Consider the following 19,093-nt stretch of genomic DNA (forward strand, 5'->3'; position numbering starts at 1 on the left):
CAGAGCTGCAGTAGAAGGTGAAAAATGAAACTTTACACTTCAATGGTAGAAAATCAAAAATTGAAAACAAATGGAAAAAGCCTTTAATTCTGGTGAACTGTCTGAAACCAACTGAACTGAAAAAAGTGAAGGTGAACAACCCCTTTAAGAGTTGTAAACATGAGCCTCTTTACAAAACTATTGCTCTTTCCATGTGTCTTGTTAGAATATTGTTTCCTCTGTCAATTGCTTCTGCTAAATAGTTTCAAGTGTTAGAACTAGCACTTCAGGTAGAGACAAATCCTGCTTTCAGTTGCACTTGCAAAAAACTGCATAATGTTACATGTTCTTTTATTGTGCATGGAAAACAAAAAATTGGTTGGAGTTCACTTTTAAAAAAACTATATGTTCCTCAAATGGTACATATCTTCCCAAGATATATATTATTCTTATTCCACAGAAGATGTTGTGACATTCATACCGTGTAACTTTGTTTTTTTTTTAGTCTCTGATTTCTTAAATCAGCATAAAAACCTCCATTTGTCCAGCCAAAAGATCACACCGTATATATGCTGGAAACATACAAATAGCAACACATTTGATAAAGGTTAAAAGGGATTCTGTCATGATTTTTATGATGTAATTTTTATTTCTTAATTACACTGCTTACACTGCAAATAATTCACTCTACCATATAAAATGTAATTCCCGAACCAGCAAGTGTATTTTTTTAGTTGTAATATTGGTGTGTAGGCAGCCGGTCATTTTGCCTGGTCATGTGCTTTCAGAAAGAGCCAGTGCTGCACTATGGAACCGCTTTCTGTCAAGCTGTTGTTTCTCCTACTCAATGTAATTGAATGTATCACAGTGGGATCTGGATTTTACTATTGAGTGTTGTTCTTAAATCTACAAGGTAGCGGTTATCTTGTGTTAGGGAGCTGCTATCTGTTACCTTCCCATTGTTCTGCTGCTGGGCGGGAAAGGGAGGGGGGGTGATATCACTCCAACTTGCAGCACAGGAGTAAAGAGTGACTGAAGTTTATCAGAGCACAAGTCACATGACTGGGGGCAGCTGGAAACTGACAATATGTCTAGCCCCATGTCAGATTTCAAAATTAAATACGTATAAAAAAAAAAACTGTTTGCTCTTTTGAAAAATGGATTTCAGTGCAGAATTCTGCAGCACTAGTAACTGATGCATTTTGGAGGAAAAACATGAGTAACATAATTTTTCACTTGGGAAAAAAAAATCATGTTATAAAAACTTTTTCTAGCATAAAGTTGGGGGAGAAGCTTAACGACCCAAGAAGTGGTTTAAAATGTATGACATTCCATTTGAGTTACTGCTGTCTATTATAGGAAGAGATTTTATTGTATAAAAGAAGTGCATGAAGATTCATCCCACACATCATGGGGGTCTCATGTTTGGGTCCTGACTCACAAAGCCTGGTGTACATGTTATCCATTTGAATGTTAGTGCTTGGAGGTGACTTTTTATAAATGATCATCGTTTCCATAACTCTACAGTGCCACACACATCTTTAACTGCATCGTGCAGCCCCAGTGAACGTTTAGATAGGATAAGGCCTCAGCTGTCATGGAACAGATATTATTTTTGTTTGTTTACGTGATGTTTTTTTCCCCCAATTTTGCATGTCCCTTATATATGTTTTGTCTGTACTACATTACAGGTTGGCATTTCTGGGAATTAAAAAAGTGAAAGGAAAAGATCAAAGGTAAGTTGGGTTTTGTTTTTTAATCTCTCTTGCTGAGTGAGTGTCCAGATTTTTGTTCAAAATATCTCCTTGGTGATTGATACACTCACGCTCTGTCCCAGTTTACAGGAAAAGGTAGAGCAGTGTTGATGTTTTAACAGGACATGCCCAAGTACATGATAATGTAACCATTAAAAAGATTGTTCACCTTGTAGATATAGTAGACCTATCCCAAAACATAGTAACATAGATAAAGGAACAGTCACATAAAAAATGAAAGTGTTTTAAAGTAATACAAATATAATGCAGGGTTGCCCTGCACTGGTAAAACTGCTGTGTTTGTTCAGAAACACTACTATTTTTTATATATATAAGCTGATTTGTAGCAACGGGGACAGCCATTCAAAGGAGAAAAGGCTCACGTTACACAGCAGATAGCAGAAAAGCTCTGTAGAACATAATGGTGTTATCTGTTATCCACTATTTATCCTGTGCCATGTGGCTTTTTCAATTTCCGCCATTGCTACTCAGCAGCTTGTTTATATAAACAATAGTAGTGTTTCTGAAGCAACACATCCTTTTTACCAGTGCAGGGCAACACTACATGATATTTTCATTACTTTAAAACACAATTTTTTGGTGTTACTGTTCCTTTAACAAACTTAGGTTGAAAAAAGACACACAGACATCAAGTTCAACCTTTCAACAATTTAACCTGCCTAACTGCTAGTTGATCCAGAGGAAGGCAAAAAAACATTAACAAGTTGTCTTTTATTTAACTGTATTTATTCATGGGGGTTTTTCCATTATTTTACTTTTTTGTTTTGATGCTTTGCTGTTTGGAAAGAATATTGTTCGGTTGCTTGTAATTCCTTTTCTCTCATAGCAAACAGGCAGTGGTTTTAATGGCAGATCAGGTGTGGTTTATTTAAAGCAGACCCTTTTATTTATTATGTTATAAAGTGGTGATATATTGGAGGGAAGTAATCCGGTGCATTTTCTGAAAAGTTCCAATTAGGTTTGCTCCTAAAGTATGTTAAGATCTGTGGATTGTAATAGCCCTCCAAAAATAGGAAATAATTACTGAAAATAGTTTTATGCCCAAAATAATCTACTAAACTAGATGTTTGCATCACCCCTTAACATACTATAATAGTTTGGTACTACCCCTGTACAAAAAGTCATATATATATATATATATATATATATATATATATATATATATATATATATATATATATATATATATATATATATATATATATATATATATATATATATATATATATATTTTATCAATATATTCATAATTTTTAAAAATGATTTCCTTTTTCTCTGTAATAATAAAACAGTACCTTGTACTTGATCCCAACTAAGATATAATTAATCCTTATTGGAAGCAAAACAACCCTATTTGGCTTATTTAATGTTTACATAATTTTCTAATAGACTGTAGGGTAAGGGCACACCTGGAGATTCGGGGAGATTTAGTTGCCCGGTGACTACTTGCTTCTTCTTTGGGGCGACTAATCTCCCCGAACTGCTTCCCTGTGTCTTCTGTCTACTTCAATGAAAAAACGTCTGCGCCAATGCACTCACGGCGCTTCGATTTCTGATGTCGCCCGAAGTTTCCTCACGAGCAAACTTTGGGCAACTTTGGAAATCGAAGCACCATGAGTGCATTGGCGCAGGCGTTTTTTCATTGAAGTAGACAGAAGACACAGGGAAGCAGGTCAGGGACATTAGTCGCCCCAAAGAAGAAGTGATTAGTCGCCAGGCGGGTAAATCTCCCCCAATCTCCAGGTGTGCCCTTACCCTAACCTAAGGTATGAAGATCCATTATCTGGAAAACCCCAGGTCCCAAGCATTCTGGATAATAGGTCCCATACCTGTACTTGATTTCAACTGAGATATAATTAATCCTTATTGGAGGGAAACTAATCCTTCTGGGTTTAGTTAAAGGGGTGGTTCACCTTCCAAACACTTTGTTTTTTTTCCAGTTCAGTTGTTTTCAGATTGTTCCCCAGAAATAAAGACTTTTTTCAATCACTTCCCATTATTTATTTTTTACTGTTTTTCCAAAATCTAAGTTTAAAGTTGAATGTCACTGTCTCTGGTGTTTGAGTCTGGCAGCTCAGTGATTCAGGTGCAGATTCTAAACTGTTACAATTTTGCAACATTTAGGGTCTGGCCACACGGGCAGATCCGGGGAGATTAGTCGCCAGCAATGGCGACTAATCTCCCCTATCTGCCTTCCGCCGGCTAAAATGTAAATCACCTGGGGGCAGGCACACGGATCGATTCGTTTTCCAAAGTCGCCCGAAGTTTCCTCATGACGCAATTACAGGCGACTTCGGAAAACTAAGCACCTGCCCCCAGGCGGAAGGCAAGGGAAGGCTGATCTAGGAGATTTGTCGTCTGACGACTAAAACCCCCCCGAATCTGCCCGTGTGATACATTTCTCAGAAGCATCTCGGGAGTATTAGCAACTATTGTATCAATTCTAACAGCTGCCTGTAATGATACCCAGAGATTCTTCTCAGCAGGGACAAAGTTAAGAAATGTATCAACTAAATGTATCAATTTAGAACAGTTTACACCCCCCAGAGCTTCTTTAGAAGGTGAAAAATGACACTTTACACTTCAATATTAGAAAACCGTGACACATAGAAAATAGAAAGTAATTGGAAAAAGTTATTTCTGGTGATCTATCTGACAACAACTAGTTGTTTGAAGGTGAACAACCTCTTTAAAGTTTAAATTGTTTCTTTGCAATTTACTTAATTTTGGTCATCCAAATTGCAGAAAGACCCCTTATCCAGAAAACCCCAGGTCCCAAGCATTCTGGATAACAGGTCCCATCACTGTACAACATTCAGTAAACTCTGTGTAAACACTGTATTTTGTACTCAAAGGAACTCAAATAAAAACAAGTAGGTAATAGTCTGCTGTGTTTTACAGGAAGGGTGATTCAGATGGAAAACACCTTTCTAAAAAAAAAAATTTCACCTCAACTTTACATAAGGAAAATGTTGTTGCTGTTGCCAACAATTTGCTAATCTGCTTCTGTTATAGAAAATGATCACTGTAGCACACATGAAATACAGGTGTGACTTACCTAACTGCAGTTTGTGGTGGCAGTTGCAGCTGTTTAACATATATTCCACAATAGCCTTTACCTATGCCGTGATAAATCTCTGATTTATATCACATGGTACTGATTTGTTATCATAGTGATAAATTAAAGGAAAACTATACCCCCAAAATGAATACTTAAGCAACAGATAGTTTATATCAAATTGAATGACATATTAAAGAATCTTACCAAACTGGAATATATATTTACATAAATCTTGCCCTTTTACATCTCTTGCCTTGAACCGCCATTTCGTGACTCTATCTGTGCTGCCTCAGAGATCACCTGACCAGAAATACTACAACACTAACTGTAACAGGAAGAAGTGAGGAAGCAAAAGGCAGTACTCTCTGTTAATTGGCTCATGTGACCTTACATGTGGTTTGTATGTGTGCACAGTGAATCTTACGATCTCAGGGGGCGGCCCTTATTTTTTAAAATGGCAATTTTCTATTTATGATTACCCAATGGCGCATACTACTAAAAAAGTATATTATTATGATAATGGTTCATTTACATGAAGCAGGGTTTTACACGTGAGCTATTTTACTCAGTGTCTTTTAATAGAGACCTACATTGTTTGGGGGGTATAGTTTTCCTTTAAGTTTGTCAAGTTATGTAAAGCATGCTATTACACATTAGACAAAGCAAAAACACCATTTCCTTTAAGACTAATATCCATCAGAATATATTAAGTAATTCATATTTGCACCAGTGACTTATACAGGTAGTGTCTGCATGAGCAGTGTGATGGTAAAAAAAATCTCAGATGAGTAAAGGTTTCCTGAGCTTTATATTGTTGCAGCCAATCACTATTATCTGTCTTGAATGTCTGTTGTGATATCATGGAGGCTTTCTTAAAGGGATCCTGTCATCGGAAAACATGTTTTTTTCAAAATGAATCAGTTAATAGTGCTACTCCAGCAGAATTCTGCACTGAAATCCATTTCTCAAAAGAGCAAACAGACTTTTTTTATATCCAATTTTGAAATCTGACATGGGGCTATACATTTTGTCAATTTCCCAGCTGCCTCCAGTCATGTGACTTGTGACTGCAATTTAGGAGAGAAATGCTTTCTGGCAGGCTGCTGTTTTTCCTTCTCAATGTAACTGAATGTGTCTCAGTGGGACATGGGTTTTTATTATTGAGTGCTGTCTACCAGGCAGCTGTTATCTTGTGTTAGGGAGCTGTTATCTGGTTACCTTCCCATTGTTCTTTTGTTTGACTGCTGGGGGGAAAAAGGGAGGGGTTGATATCACTAACTTGCACTACATCAGTAAAGTGTGATTGAAGTTTATCAGAGCACAAGTCACATGACTTGGGGCACCTCGGAAATTGACAATATGTCTAGCCCCATGTCAGATTTCAAAGTTGAATATAAAAAAATCTGTTTGCTCTTTTGAAAAATGGATTTCAGTGCAGAATTCTGCTGGAGCAGCACTATTAACTGATTCATTTTTCCCATGACAGTATCCCTTTAAGGTGGCCATAGACGCAAAGATCCACTTGTTTGGCGACATCACCAAACGAGTGGATCTCTCCCCGATATGCGATTAACGAGCATGGCTATATCAGGGGTAATCTGAACGTTTGGCCGTATGGCTGAACGATCCGATTACGATACACAATTGTACGAATGGCCAGCTTTACTGCCGCACAAAAAATGTCATATATGTATAACATTCAGATTTCCATACAAGGAAAAGGATAGCCAATACAAGATTTAAAGAGTGCGCTGCCATGTCTTGTTTTATATTTTATTTATGCTTTCCCTTTAAATCTTATTTATTTGTAGGTTTCCAACAATATGTAGTTGTATTGTTTCCGCTAAACACTTATGGTAATTTCTTATTTTATTTTTTAAGCAGGTGAAGGCGTTTTCCCGAGACATGAAGTGCCCTTTTGCAATGAAGGAAGCTGATCTAAGGATCACCAGAGAATTGTGAAAATTCCCAGCAAGGTATAATAACACTTCCTTCATTTGTTCTTACCTGCAGCTTTGTGGTTGGCTGTGAATCACAAAAGTTGCTTTTATATTTATAGTGTTGAAGTCCGCAATCTAACCAGCATTAATTGGCTTGGGTACTCAGTCAATTAATCTCGTACATCTAAATAAAGAAGCAGCACTCCAAATTACATGAATACCACATTTTTATTTCACCATCTCACTGTGATTAGGTTGAATTATTATAGGTGTTATTATTATATATTTTATAGAAATAAGTGGTTATTAGTTTGCTTCCTTAACTTTTACTACTGCACAACACAACACAGCTCAGCCATGCTACAATGCATTGCAGATTACAGTCTCATGCTGGAAACAGCCAATTAGACTGGGTGAAATGGATTAGTGACTCACAGCATGAGTGTGTTGTTTGCAGCCAGAAGAAAAATGGTGGGTTACAGAATTAATTGTGAAAGGAACAGTAAAATCAAAAAATAAGTGTTTAAGGTTCAGGGCTTGTGAGGCGACTTTGGAAAACGAATTGTGCCAAGTGCCATCCAGCCGGCGATTTGCATTTTAGTCAGCGGGGAGGCAGTTCAGGAGATTAGTCGCCTCGAAGAAGAGGAGATTTGTCACCGGGCGACTAATCTCCCTGGATCTGCCTGTGTGCCCTGACCCTAAAAGTAATAAAAATATAATGCAGCGTTGCCCTGCACTGGTAATTCTGGTGTATTTATTAAGAACAACAGCTTATTTATATTAAAAAAAAAAAAAAAAGCTGCTGTGTAGCAATGGGGGCAGCCATTCAAAGTAGAAAAGGCTCAGGTTACACAGCAGATATGCTCTGTAGAACATAATGGTGGTATCTGTTATAACCTGTGCCATATAGCCTTTTTTCAATTTCTGCCATTGCTACACTTCTTTATATGAACTATAGTAGTGTTTCTAAAGCAAACACACCGGTTTTATCAGTGCAGCCCAACAGAAAATGATATATCCATTACTTTTAAACAATTTCATTTTTTGGGGTTATTGTTGCTTTAAATATACAAAGAACTGCTAAGAAAATTATAATGACTATTTGTAAAACATGTATTAAACATCCACTGCATTTTAGTGGATATGTTTGGAAAATATACTGATCATATACTTTTAGGCTGTTCATAGACTTTTTTTAATAATTGCCTACTGAATGACATGTTGAGATTGTGCCATGTTAAGCTTTGCTGAATTCCCCTGGAAAGAATCCTGGTAACTAGAGTTCTGACCACCAAGGAATTTCTAAAGGCAACAGCTTAATCTGAGCTCCACACCTGCTGCTGCAAAGTGTAAACCCAACACTTACATTTCCCATCTGATCAATTTATTTTATGTAACAGAATCTTATCTACCAACTAAAAATAGATTTAACTGGTTTAACACACTGTTTTTATATATGTAAGAGGAGTGCATGCCTTCATGGAAGCCTTTTATTTTATAGTGACATACGTCTGTAAACATTTTTGCATTTGTCTCCTCTAAAAGGCTAAAGGCACACAGTGCATTCTCTGCCAAGGTTTTTGAGCCAGCAGGGAAGCAAATGAATCCGTGATTCTTAGCAGTGGAGTCGGTCTGTCCATTTTGGCACAAAAGCGTACCTACCTGGTGCACTAATGGCCTGCTGGGGGTGGAGGGTGGTGATTTGGGTTTCCACTGGGGCCCCTTTGCAAGATCTGCTGCTTTTATTGTTGTGCCATTGACATCATGACAAAAGATAGCCAGAGAACTCTGGAAAGGTTTATGTTTTGAAAATACCATCTAACTTAGGGCAGTGTTACATAAAATTAATATGGGGTATTCTCATTACTGCCAAGTGTATCAGCTCCTTGTTGTTCTTCCTTTTTTGCCTCAAACATATAACTGAGTGGTATGTATATATAACTGACTGTTTTGTTGTGTTTATATTGCTTTGATAAGTTACAATTTTGATTGATGTGTGTTTTATTGTCATGAAATATATAAAGAGATTATTTTCTATCCATTTGTTTGTATACTTTTTTGAATGTGCATACCTAATATATGTGATATAAGGTTTATGTTTGGGCATTGTTACATAAAATGAATATGTATAGTAGTGAATGGCTTGGTTTGAAGCTGCTCTGGACATGAACCATTGAGAATTGTGCTTAATGGTACTATGTATTTATTATGTGTTGCTACAGGTGGTGCTGAACCCTGGAATCTATGTTGAGGTATAGAAGAGTGGAAGGATGTTACACCATCACTGCCGCAGGAATCCTGAGTTACAGGAGGAGCTGCGTATCCAGGCTGCTGTGGCTGCAGGAGATGTACACACTGTACGCACAATGCTGGAGCAGGGATACTCCCCTAATGGACGTGATGCCAACGGGTGGACTTTACTACACTTCTCTGCTGCTCGGGGGAAAGAGAGATGCGTACGGGTTTTCTTAGAGCATGGAGGTAGAGTGCAAATGTTTGCTTACTATTAATGAGATGTCTGCTATTAAAGGGGACCTGTCGCCCAAACAATATATAATATATATATTATAATAAACGTCCTTTTCAAATTTCACATAAAACCCAAATTCTTTTTTCATTAACACTTCCATACCCATTATAAAGATGTTTAAAAATCTCAGCTGTCAATCATATATAGCCTGCCCTGCCTTTATGCCTTAGGCATAGAGACGGGGCAGACAATCCCTTTAATTTTCCATTCAATACTTCCTAGACGCCACAGCACTTTCACATTCCCCCTCCCACTTCACTGCCTATAATTGTGTAGCTTCTGTATGGGCATGTACATCAGGTCCCCTGTTCTGGCATACAAACAAGATTTTGAGATGATGCAAAGCTTGCCTTAATAATAGTGTCCACAATATGGCACCTTCCTGCTTGCTGCGACTGTGTAATTCCAAGACTGAAGTTAACAAAATATAAATAATTTATGTAGCGTAAGTTACATTTATTTTGCTTGACAACACAGTAGAAAAGAATTCTGAGTTATTTCTTCGGATGACCGATCCCCCTTTAATGGTACCACCTTTTACAGTAGAGTTTGTTCTATGAAAATATTAAAGGGGTGGTTCACCTATAAGGTAACTTTTATTATGTTATAGAACGGCCAATTCTAAGCAACTTTTCAATTGGTTTTCATCATTTATTTTTTATAGTTATCTGCCTTTTTCTTCTGACTCTTTGCAGCTTTCAAATGGGCGTCACTGTCTACCTTCTAAAAAACAAATGCTCTGTTAAGGTGGCCAAACGAGTGGATCTTTCCCTGATATGCCATTAACAGGCATGGCTATATCGGGGGTAATCTGATTGTTTGGCCGTATGGCCAAACGATCAGATCATGATGTGCCATGGGCTCCGGCGGGATTGGTGGGGTCAAAATCAAACCTGACCGATCGACCAAACGACCGATCTCCGCCGGACGAAAGATGTCAGCACATGCCACACACGATCTGAAAATCGTACGAATCCTCGATTCCTACGATCGGATCTGTGTGTCTATGGCCACCTTAAGGCTACAAAGGTATTGCTATTGTTACTTTTTATTACTGATCCTTCTATTCAGGCCCTCTTCTATTCAATGCATGGTTGCTAGGTTAATTTAACTTTAAGATGCAAATTGAAGAACTGCTGAATAACAAAAAGCCTTCAAGAATGAAAACAAATTGCAGATTGTGTCACAATATCACTCTACTTCATACCAAATGTTATCTCAAAGGTGAACAACCCCCTTTAAAGGGCTAGAAGCATTAAAAGTTTAAATAATTTTATTTACAATTATTAGATATGTCTGCAACTTCATTGGCAGCAACGTTTTATATGAGAGCTTGTTATCATATAAATGGACCAGAGCCAGGCACAGACCCTGTGGACCAGTTACAACTACTTGGGATGTATCATAGCCCTGTGCTAATGGCTGGGTCAGTTTAAAGGGGTGGTTCACCTATTAGTTAACTTTTAGTATGTTATAGATTGGCTAATTATAAGCAACTTTTCAACTGGCCTTCATTTTTTCTTTTTTATGGTTTTGAATTATTTGCCTTCTGACTCTTTCCAACTCTCAGATGGGGACCCCATTTTTTTTAAAAGAATAGCAAATTTTCTCACAATATCACTCTGCATCATAGTTAGTTAATTTAAAGGTGAACATCCCCTTTAACTCTTTTTATCTCCACTTCTGGTTCTAGAATTTAATTAAAAGTAGGGAGGGATGTGTGTATGGATGCTGGGTTTTCATTTGGAGGGGTTGAACTTGATGGACTTTGTCTTTTTTTCAACCCAATTTAACTATGTAACTATGTAAAACTTGTATTATAGTTATCTACTGTGGGAATGTGTGCCCTACAGCTCTATTAGAATGTGGAAGACAGTGTCTTCTACATTAATGCATTTAGCTCCTTTTAAGACCGCTTCTTGTTGATTCTACCTTTGGATTTATTTGTCAATGACATTACATTACATAATAGCTAAGGCTAAAAAAAGAATGAACTCTCCAGCCTTTTTGCTCAAATAATTCCTACCTAGTTTATAGTTGTATTGTAGTTTATGCTTTACTAGACTGTCATTTCTGAACCTTTGTGCAGCTACTTCATGAGATGTGTCTCACTGTGGCAGAGTTGTTGCTTATTCTGGAAATAACATATTTTCATTGATTATTATGGTATTTGCTTCTTGCGTTGTATTTTGTTCCCTTCAAAATCAAATTCTGTATTATTGCAATACAATAATGTGTGCATCATGATAGGATTAGAACTAGACCTATAGGAGGCCTAAACTTGCTCTCCATTTTGGCTTTACACCAGTAGATGGCAGCATATTCCTTTTATAACTTGTATGGTCTGCAATTTCATAGGTTTTTTTTTTTTTTTTTTTTTTGACTGGGATTGAGCACAGCTTCTAGACCTACCCTTTTAAAGGACACACAGCAACTTGCAAAATTCATACCTATGAAGTAGTTAGCCTTGAAATGCCTTTTCCATTTTTGCAATAACTACAAAATACAGAATCAAAACCAACAAAACGGTGCCAAAACTACCCCATGCCAGGCCCCTGCCAAAACTATCTTCAGAGGGGCCAAGCTGCCTGTTCACTTTTAGTTAGGAAAGTGTCTGGGGAGGGGGGATTTCTATAACTACAGAGGTAACTGACCCCGCAATCCAAGCTTCCCGGCTCCCCTGTGACAGCATAGTCTCCTTCCTCTATAGTTACACCACTAAAATTTTATGTTAAGGTGAATTTCCCCTTTAAAGCAGTTGTTCACCTTTGAGATAACTTTTAGTATGATGTAGAGATTGATATTTTGAGACCATTTATTATTTGTGTTTTTTGATTTATTTAGCTTTTTATTCAGCAGCTTTTCAATTTGCATTTTAAACAATCTGGTAGCTAGTCCAAATTACCCTTGCCACCATGGATTGATTTAAATAAGAGGCTGTAAAATAAATACTAGAGGCCTGAATGGAAAGATGAGTAATAAAAATTAGCAATAACAATACATTTGTAGCCTTACAGAGCATTCACTTTTTAGAAGGGGTCAGCGACGCCCATTTGAAAGCTGTAAAGAGTCAGAAGAAAAAGGCAAATTACTATACAACTATAAAAAAATAAAATAATGAAAACCAATTGAAAATTTGCTTACAATTGGTCATTTTATAACATACTAAAAGTTACTTTAAAGGTGAACCACCCCTTTAGTAAATATATTTACCCTTTGATAAATATCATATAACCAAAAAGAAACAGTAGTAGTAGCTTGAGCTGTAGAATGATAATACCTTAACATAAAGATTTATAACTTGAAAACATAAATATTCATATAAGAGATTAGACAGCTAGCTGGCCACCCAACATAGTGATATCCATTGTACGGCATGTCTGATTGTTCCTTGGATACACATACCATTAAAATTGTTTGATACCTCATAATGTAAAGGTGGCCATAGACGTAACAATTACGATCTTTCTTGGAAAAGATCTTGCCAAGAAAGATCGTTCGTTTCAATACACACGTGTAGAGCTGAATCGTCTGATATACAGGTAGAGATACGGGAAGAAACAATAGAATTCTACCTGTATCTGACGATTCAGCACTAACAATGGGCGATGTTTGGGTCCCTTCAAAGGCATCCGATCAAAATTTTGCGTCCAGCCCAATCGACGAGCTGACCGATATCCAAGTCTTCTGCCGATATCGGTCGGCTCTTTTTCTACCATACACGCAATGAATATCGGACAAAAATTTGTTTCGTACAATATTATCTGTGCGTCTATGGCCACCTTAACACAAGTATCTGTCCACGTGTTACCAGTCTAATTTAGCCACAGATGGCTAGAATAACCTGTAGCTTTAATCCTAATTAGGACCAGAGGTAGGACCTGTCTATTTTACCTGCTGCTAAGATGTTTCTGTAAAGTTTGTTACCCTTTAACAAAAGAGAGTTTAACAATTGGAGAAAAACAAGAGTTGTAGATATGAGAGGGCAGCTTTAGCTGTTTGCTATCCATTTCTCTCCAACAAACGGATTGGGGGTGTTCCCTGTAAATAAAACAGAATGTTCTAAGAGGCCCTTAATATATGATTTGTTGCTTGGAAATGCGACGGGCCTCAGAGGAGCATGCTTAAAATCCTTACGCCCCTCGTGCCAGACCACAGGAAATCCGCTGATCGGCAGATGTTCCTACACATGCTTTCTCTTACAGAAGAAAATGAAAGCAATGGAGAGAAAATGTGGAGATGCGAGGGAGTCATGTCGGGGTACAAAGCCCCTGTTCATTAACTCTTATACTAGAATATTTTATCTTCTACAGTTCTAGTCTCACAAATATCTTGTATAACATCCAGTTAGACACTATAGTTCCACTGGACTCAAGCTTAGATACAAGGGAATATCAACTGTGATCCCAAATTCTCTGCACCATATCCGTAAACATGTACATACATAATACATTTTCTTTCTTTTCCTTTTTTTTGAATACCAAACATTAAAACATTTACAGTTCATGTAAATTTCTCAGAGAGCCCTCCTAAGCATTCTTGCAATGTACATTCTTTTTTTCTTGTTTTCAAGATACGGTAGATGTTTACATGTAAAATGTGTAAAAATCTGGGAAAATGTAAAATGAGGGAAATGCATTATATTGATGGGACCACAGACATATGGTGTAAAATGAGGGAACCCTTAAAATTAGGAATGTAATATTGAGGTTTCACTGTATTAGCAGTCTTTGAAACTGATATAGAATCCCTTATTCAGAAACCCGTTATCCAGAAAGCTCCTAATTACGAGAAGGTTGTGTCCCTTAGGCTGCATTATTAGAAAATATTTCCTTTTTTTCTGTAGTCATAAAACAGGGCATAGTACTTGTTCCAAATTTACCTGCGTAAATCTATGGCAACACAATCCTATTGGGTTTATTTATTGTTTAAATGATTTTAGCATACTTAATTTATGGAGATCCAAATTAATTAAAGATCCCTTATCCAGTAAACCCCAGGTCCCAAGCATTCTGGATAATAGATCAATGTTGTACCTCTATAATTCATTTTATGATTTACCATCTTCTTGTAAAAGGGGTGGTTCACCTTTTAGTTAAAGTTCAGTATGATACAGAATGGCTTATTCTAAGCAAATTTTCATTTGGTCTTCATTATTTATTTATTTTTTATAGTTTTTGCATTATTTGCCATGTTCTACTTACTCTTTCAAAGGGGTGTCTCTGACCACATCTAAAAAAGAAATGCTCTGAAATGCTACAAAGTTATTGTGTTATTACTTTTTATTATTCAGGTCCTCTCCTATTCATAATCCAGGCTTGTATTCAAGTCAGTGCATGGTTGCTAGGGTAATTTTGACCGTAGCAACCAGATTGCCGAAATTACATACTGGAGAGCTTCTGTATAGAAAGCTAAATAACTGAAAAACCACAAATAATAAATTAAAACCAATTGCAAATTGTCTGATTATCACTCTCTACATCGTACTGAAAGTTAATTTAAAGGTCAACAACCCCTTTAAAAATCATTTCCTAACAAAATGAACCTCCTGTTATTTTGCTCTGCTTATGAAATGAGGTTAATACATTTGCTGCCATTCGTGTGTGTGTGTATAGCTTGCGTGTATGTGTGTAGCTTGCGTTTTGCTAATGCAAGATGGAAAAGGATGGTGGTTTGGGGTTGCAAGCAGTGGTGGTTGAGGTAGAGTGTTTGCTAGCAGCCTAGCGTAGGGACTCGTGTATAGAAATCCCACCCTACATATAAACACTATGCCCATGTATGTAGAAACTGGCTTCATTAAATGAATTGTTCAGTATGAAAATAAAAACTGGCTAAACACATAGCCCATGCAAAATAAAAAATTGTTTCTTTTATAGTTAGCCAAAAATGTAATGTAGGAATGACTGGATGTCTAACATAACAGCCAGAACACTACTTCCTACTTTGCAGCTTCCTTGGTTTCCACTGATTGTTTACCAGGCAGTAACCAATCAGTGAATTGAGGTGGGGCACATGGGCTTTTGAATCTGAGCTGAATGCTAAGGATCAATTGCAAACTCACTGAACAGTTATGTCCCTTGTGGCCCCCCTTCAAGTCGCTGACTAACTCAGAGTTAGAAAGCTGAAAAAAAGGAAGTAGTGATCTGGCTATTGTGTTAGACATCCAGTCAATCCAGCCTTTATACATTAAATTTTGGCTAACTAACTATATATTTTATTTTGCTCAGTCTATCTAGTTACCTAGTTTTTGTTTTTACACTGAACTGTTCCTTTAAAGGATGAATTTATGATGATATCCTCTGTTAATCACCTTCATCATTCTAATTGCTGTAACAGGCAGGTGCCTTAAAATTGTATTTAATGAGGCAAGAAAAATGTCAGTAGTTTAAAATTGGTTGAAAGGGGAACTATCATGAAAATTTAATATAAGCTTCAGCATACTGAAATAAGAAATTGTATATACAATCAATTAAATATTCGGTACTGTTTCTGAAATAATAAAGTTTAACTTCACTAGCCCTCTCTCAGCATCTGTTTCTCTTCATCCTGTCTTCTGACAGGAGTAAGGCGTCAGATGAATGATCCCATATATCTTATAGGGGGGCTTCTTTTGCCTAGAAGGTGTATTAACGCTCACTCTATTAAAATCACCTGAAATCCTGTCTCTCTACATGCAGGATTTGCGCAAAAGGTGGTTATTTTGTTTGTACTGGAGAATACATCTGATAGGAAAGGGAGCCCCCCTCTATAAGATAAATTGGATCATTCATCTGACACCCAACTTCTGCATGAATGAAGAGAAACAGATGCTGAGAGAGGGATAGTGAATATAAACTTGATTATTTTAGAAACAATGCCGAATTTTTAATTGAATGTATTTAGAAAATGTCTTACTTCAGTATGAGGAGGCTTATATTAAATTTTCATTTTCGTGATAGTTCGACTTTAAACTTAAACCACCCCTTTAAATAAAGAATTTTGGGCTGGCACCAAGATGCAGAGTGCCATTAAAGGAGAACTAAACCCTCTGTACCAAAAAAGCCCCCCTTAACTGCCTGCCATTGCCCCCTCTCCCTCCCCGCACTGGGCATTGCAAAAAAAAAAAAAAAAAAACTTAAAACAAATTTGACCCTAAAATGCAGAGCAGCGCAGCGGAGTTCCAGGGCACCATCATCCTCTACGTATTCTGTCGACACAAAACCTGTGGGAGTATGCACAGTTGGGCCAAGTCAGGAATCCGCTTCAACTGCGCAGGCTCAAATCAGCGATGATTCCCGGAAGAATACGAAGTGGTTAACGGTTTTTCCCTGAAGCTTCGCTGCACTGCTCTGCATTTTAGGGTCGTTTTTTTTAACTAATGCACTGTGCGTATAGGGAGAGGGGTGGCAATGCCAGGCAGTTGAGGGGCTTTTTGGTACAGGGTTTAGTTCTCTATGGAGTGTTTTAAAAGAATTACACCATCAAATAGATGAAAGTTGTACTGAGAGGACTACTGGCCTTGGCGTTTATCATGAAACCCCCCAGCACAATCCTTTCTGAAGCCCTTTCAGTTGAACGATTGCTCCAAGTGGGAAGAGCGCCAACAGCTCCCTATTAGGAACTGCACCCAATCCTAACCCCCTGCTCCTTCACCCGACCCTAACCCGGCACGTTCCCCTCTTTATATACCTGCGCACGCCCTGCTATGACATCACAAAAGGGCCTGCGCGAGTTATATAAATCGAGGCACATAGAGGCAGAAGTGGGGCAGAAAGCGGCCTGAACATGTAGAAGCCGTGCAGAAGCCCTTACATCACTACTCAATATCCTTAATCTATGAGCAATAATCGTTTAGGATTGAGAATTGATGCTCTTGACTGATTAAAGCTTTGTTTATATGTCAGGTGGCAGGCAATTGGTCTTCCAGCATGATGATGACTCCAAGCACACTTTCAAAATCCTGAAAAGGTGGAATATTTGGCATTTTTCTACCATACCATAATTTAGTGGATACATTTGATAATGTTTAGACTCCATAGGACATCCTCAACCCACCAAAAAGATATTATCTTTAGGCCCGGACATCTTCAACCAAATGGACGCAATCAGGAATTATTGAAGTAACCTGAAAACAAATTAATGTATTTTTTTTGCAACACTTTTGCAATTTACAATTTTTTTTTATTTCAAGTGTTATCAGTTTTAAATTACAGGTACAGTACTTGTTATACAGAATGCTCAGAGCCTAGAGTTTTCTGAATAAGGGAGCTTTCTGTAATTTGAATAACCATACTTGGGCTACTAAAAATCATTCACCAGTAAGGATTATTAAATCATAGTTAGGTACTGTTTTATTTTTACAGAGAAATTCAAATTGTTTTTAAAAATGGTAATTATTTGATCAATAGGAAGTCTATGGCAGATGGCCTTCCCTGAATTTGGAGCTTTCTGGATAATGGGTTTTCAGGTAACTGATCCCATACCTGTACTAATATAACTTGGAAACAACAGTGCCATCTGCTGTTAATTTTGGGAGAAAAGGAATGTCTTTTGATGTTAATCAGCTGAAAACTGATGTGGAAAGTCAAATGCCTTTTCTCTGCTCACTAACTTTATTTTCTAAGCAGAGGAAAATTACACAATGGTTCTCTGAATAGCAATTCTGAAATCCTGACCTGACAGGATAAGTAAGAAGATATAACCGTTTACCAACATTTATTTGAAATCCAGAAAAGCCATTATGACTTTTCTTGTAAGCTGTTCTGACTTTTTTTTTTTTTACATGAAATTGAAATTTTACAGTTTTTCTTTTTTTTCAGCCGACCCCACAGTAAAAGATTTGATTGGTGGTTTCACAGCACTGCATTATGCCGCTATGCACGGACGAGCGCGGATAGCCCGCCTCATGCTTGAATCGGATTACCGCAGTGATATAATAAATGCCAAGAGCAATGATGGTTGGACGCCATTGCACGTGGCTGCCCACTATGGCAGGGACTCTTTCGTTAAGCTGCTACTTGAGTTCAAAGCTGAGGTTGATCCCCTGAGCGACAAAGGCACAACTCCTCTGCAACTTGCCATAATCCGGGAACGTTCAAGCTGCGTCAAGATTCTCCTGGACCACAATGCCAATATTGATATCCAAAACGGGTTCTTGCTGCGCTATGCTGTTATTAAAAGCAATCACTCCTACTGCCGTATGTTCCTGCAGAGGGGGGCCGACACGAACTTAGGCAGATTGGAGGATGGACAGACCCCCCTCCATCTGTCAGCCCTGAGAGATGATGTTCTTTGTGCGAGAATGTTGTACAATTATGGTGCAGACACGACCACTAGAAATTACGAAGGCCAGACCCCACTGGCTGTATCATTAAGTGTCTCTGGAACTAGCCGTCCTTGCTTGGATTTCCTACAGGAAGCAAGAAGTAGGTAAACTGTGTTTACTCGTAAGCCATTCATGTAGTAATGTATATTCTGAACTGAATAATTCAGGAGTCCACTTTGTGTGTTGGACACTGTGTCAGGTTCAAACAATAAACTATTGAAGCTTCAAAAACTTGAAATAGGGAATCAGCAAAGTCTTTAAATCCCTGGTCCCTGTATCCAGTTTTTTGAAGTCTCAATGTATATGTGTGAGGCTATAGAAATCAGTGTGGCAATCAGACTGTGGTAAATTCTGAGAAACAGACCCGCACCCACCCATAACTGTTTACCCCCAACCCACACCCACTTGCCCGCATTTGTGTCTCCATTATATTTAACCCGACTTGCCCCCCGACGCAAGTGCCATGGAAACTGGAAGTGATGTCACAGAAACCTGAAGTGACTT

At 37.8% G+C, this 19,093-nt stretch overlaps 1 protein-coding gene across 1 annotated transcript in view; it reads left to right on the plus strand.

Moving 5' to 3' along the window:
* Positions 1-19,093, plus strand: part of asb7.L (ankyrin repeat and SOCS box containing 7 L homeolog) — a gene marked incomplete at its 5' end in the record, with an annotated part of 32,420 nt that overhangs the window by 4,560 nt on the left and 8,767 nt on the right. The window contains 4 exon segments of the mRNA NM_001095858.1: positions 1,671-1,715; positions 6,697-6,791; positions 8,978-9,236; positions 18,084-18,689. Of these exon segments, the coding sequence (NP_001089327.1) occupies positions 9,026-9,236; positions 18,084-18,689 (817 nt within the window).

Source organism: Xenopus laevis, chromosome 3L (assembly GCF_017654675.1).
Source record: "Xenopus laevis strain J_2021 chromosome 3L, Xenopus_laevis_v10.1, whole genome shotgun sequence".
NCBI lineage: Eukaryota > Metazoa > Chordata > Amphibia > Anura > Pipidae > Xenopus > Xenopus laevis.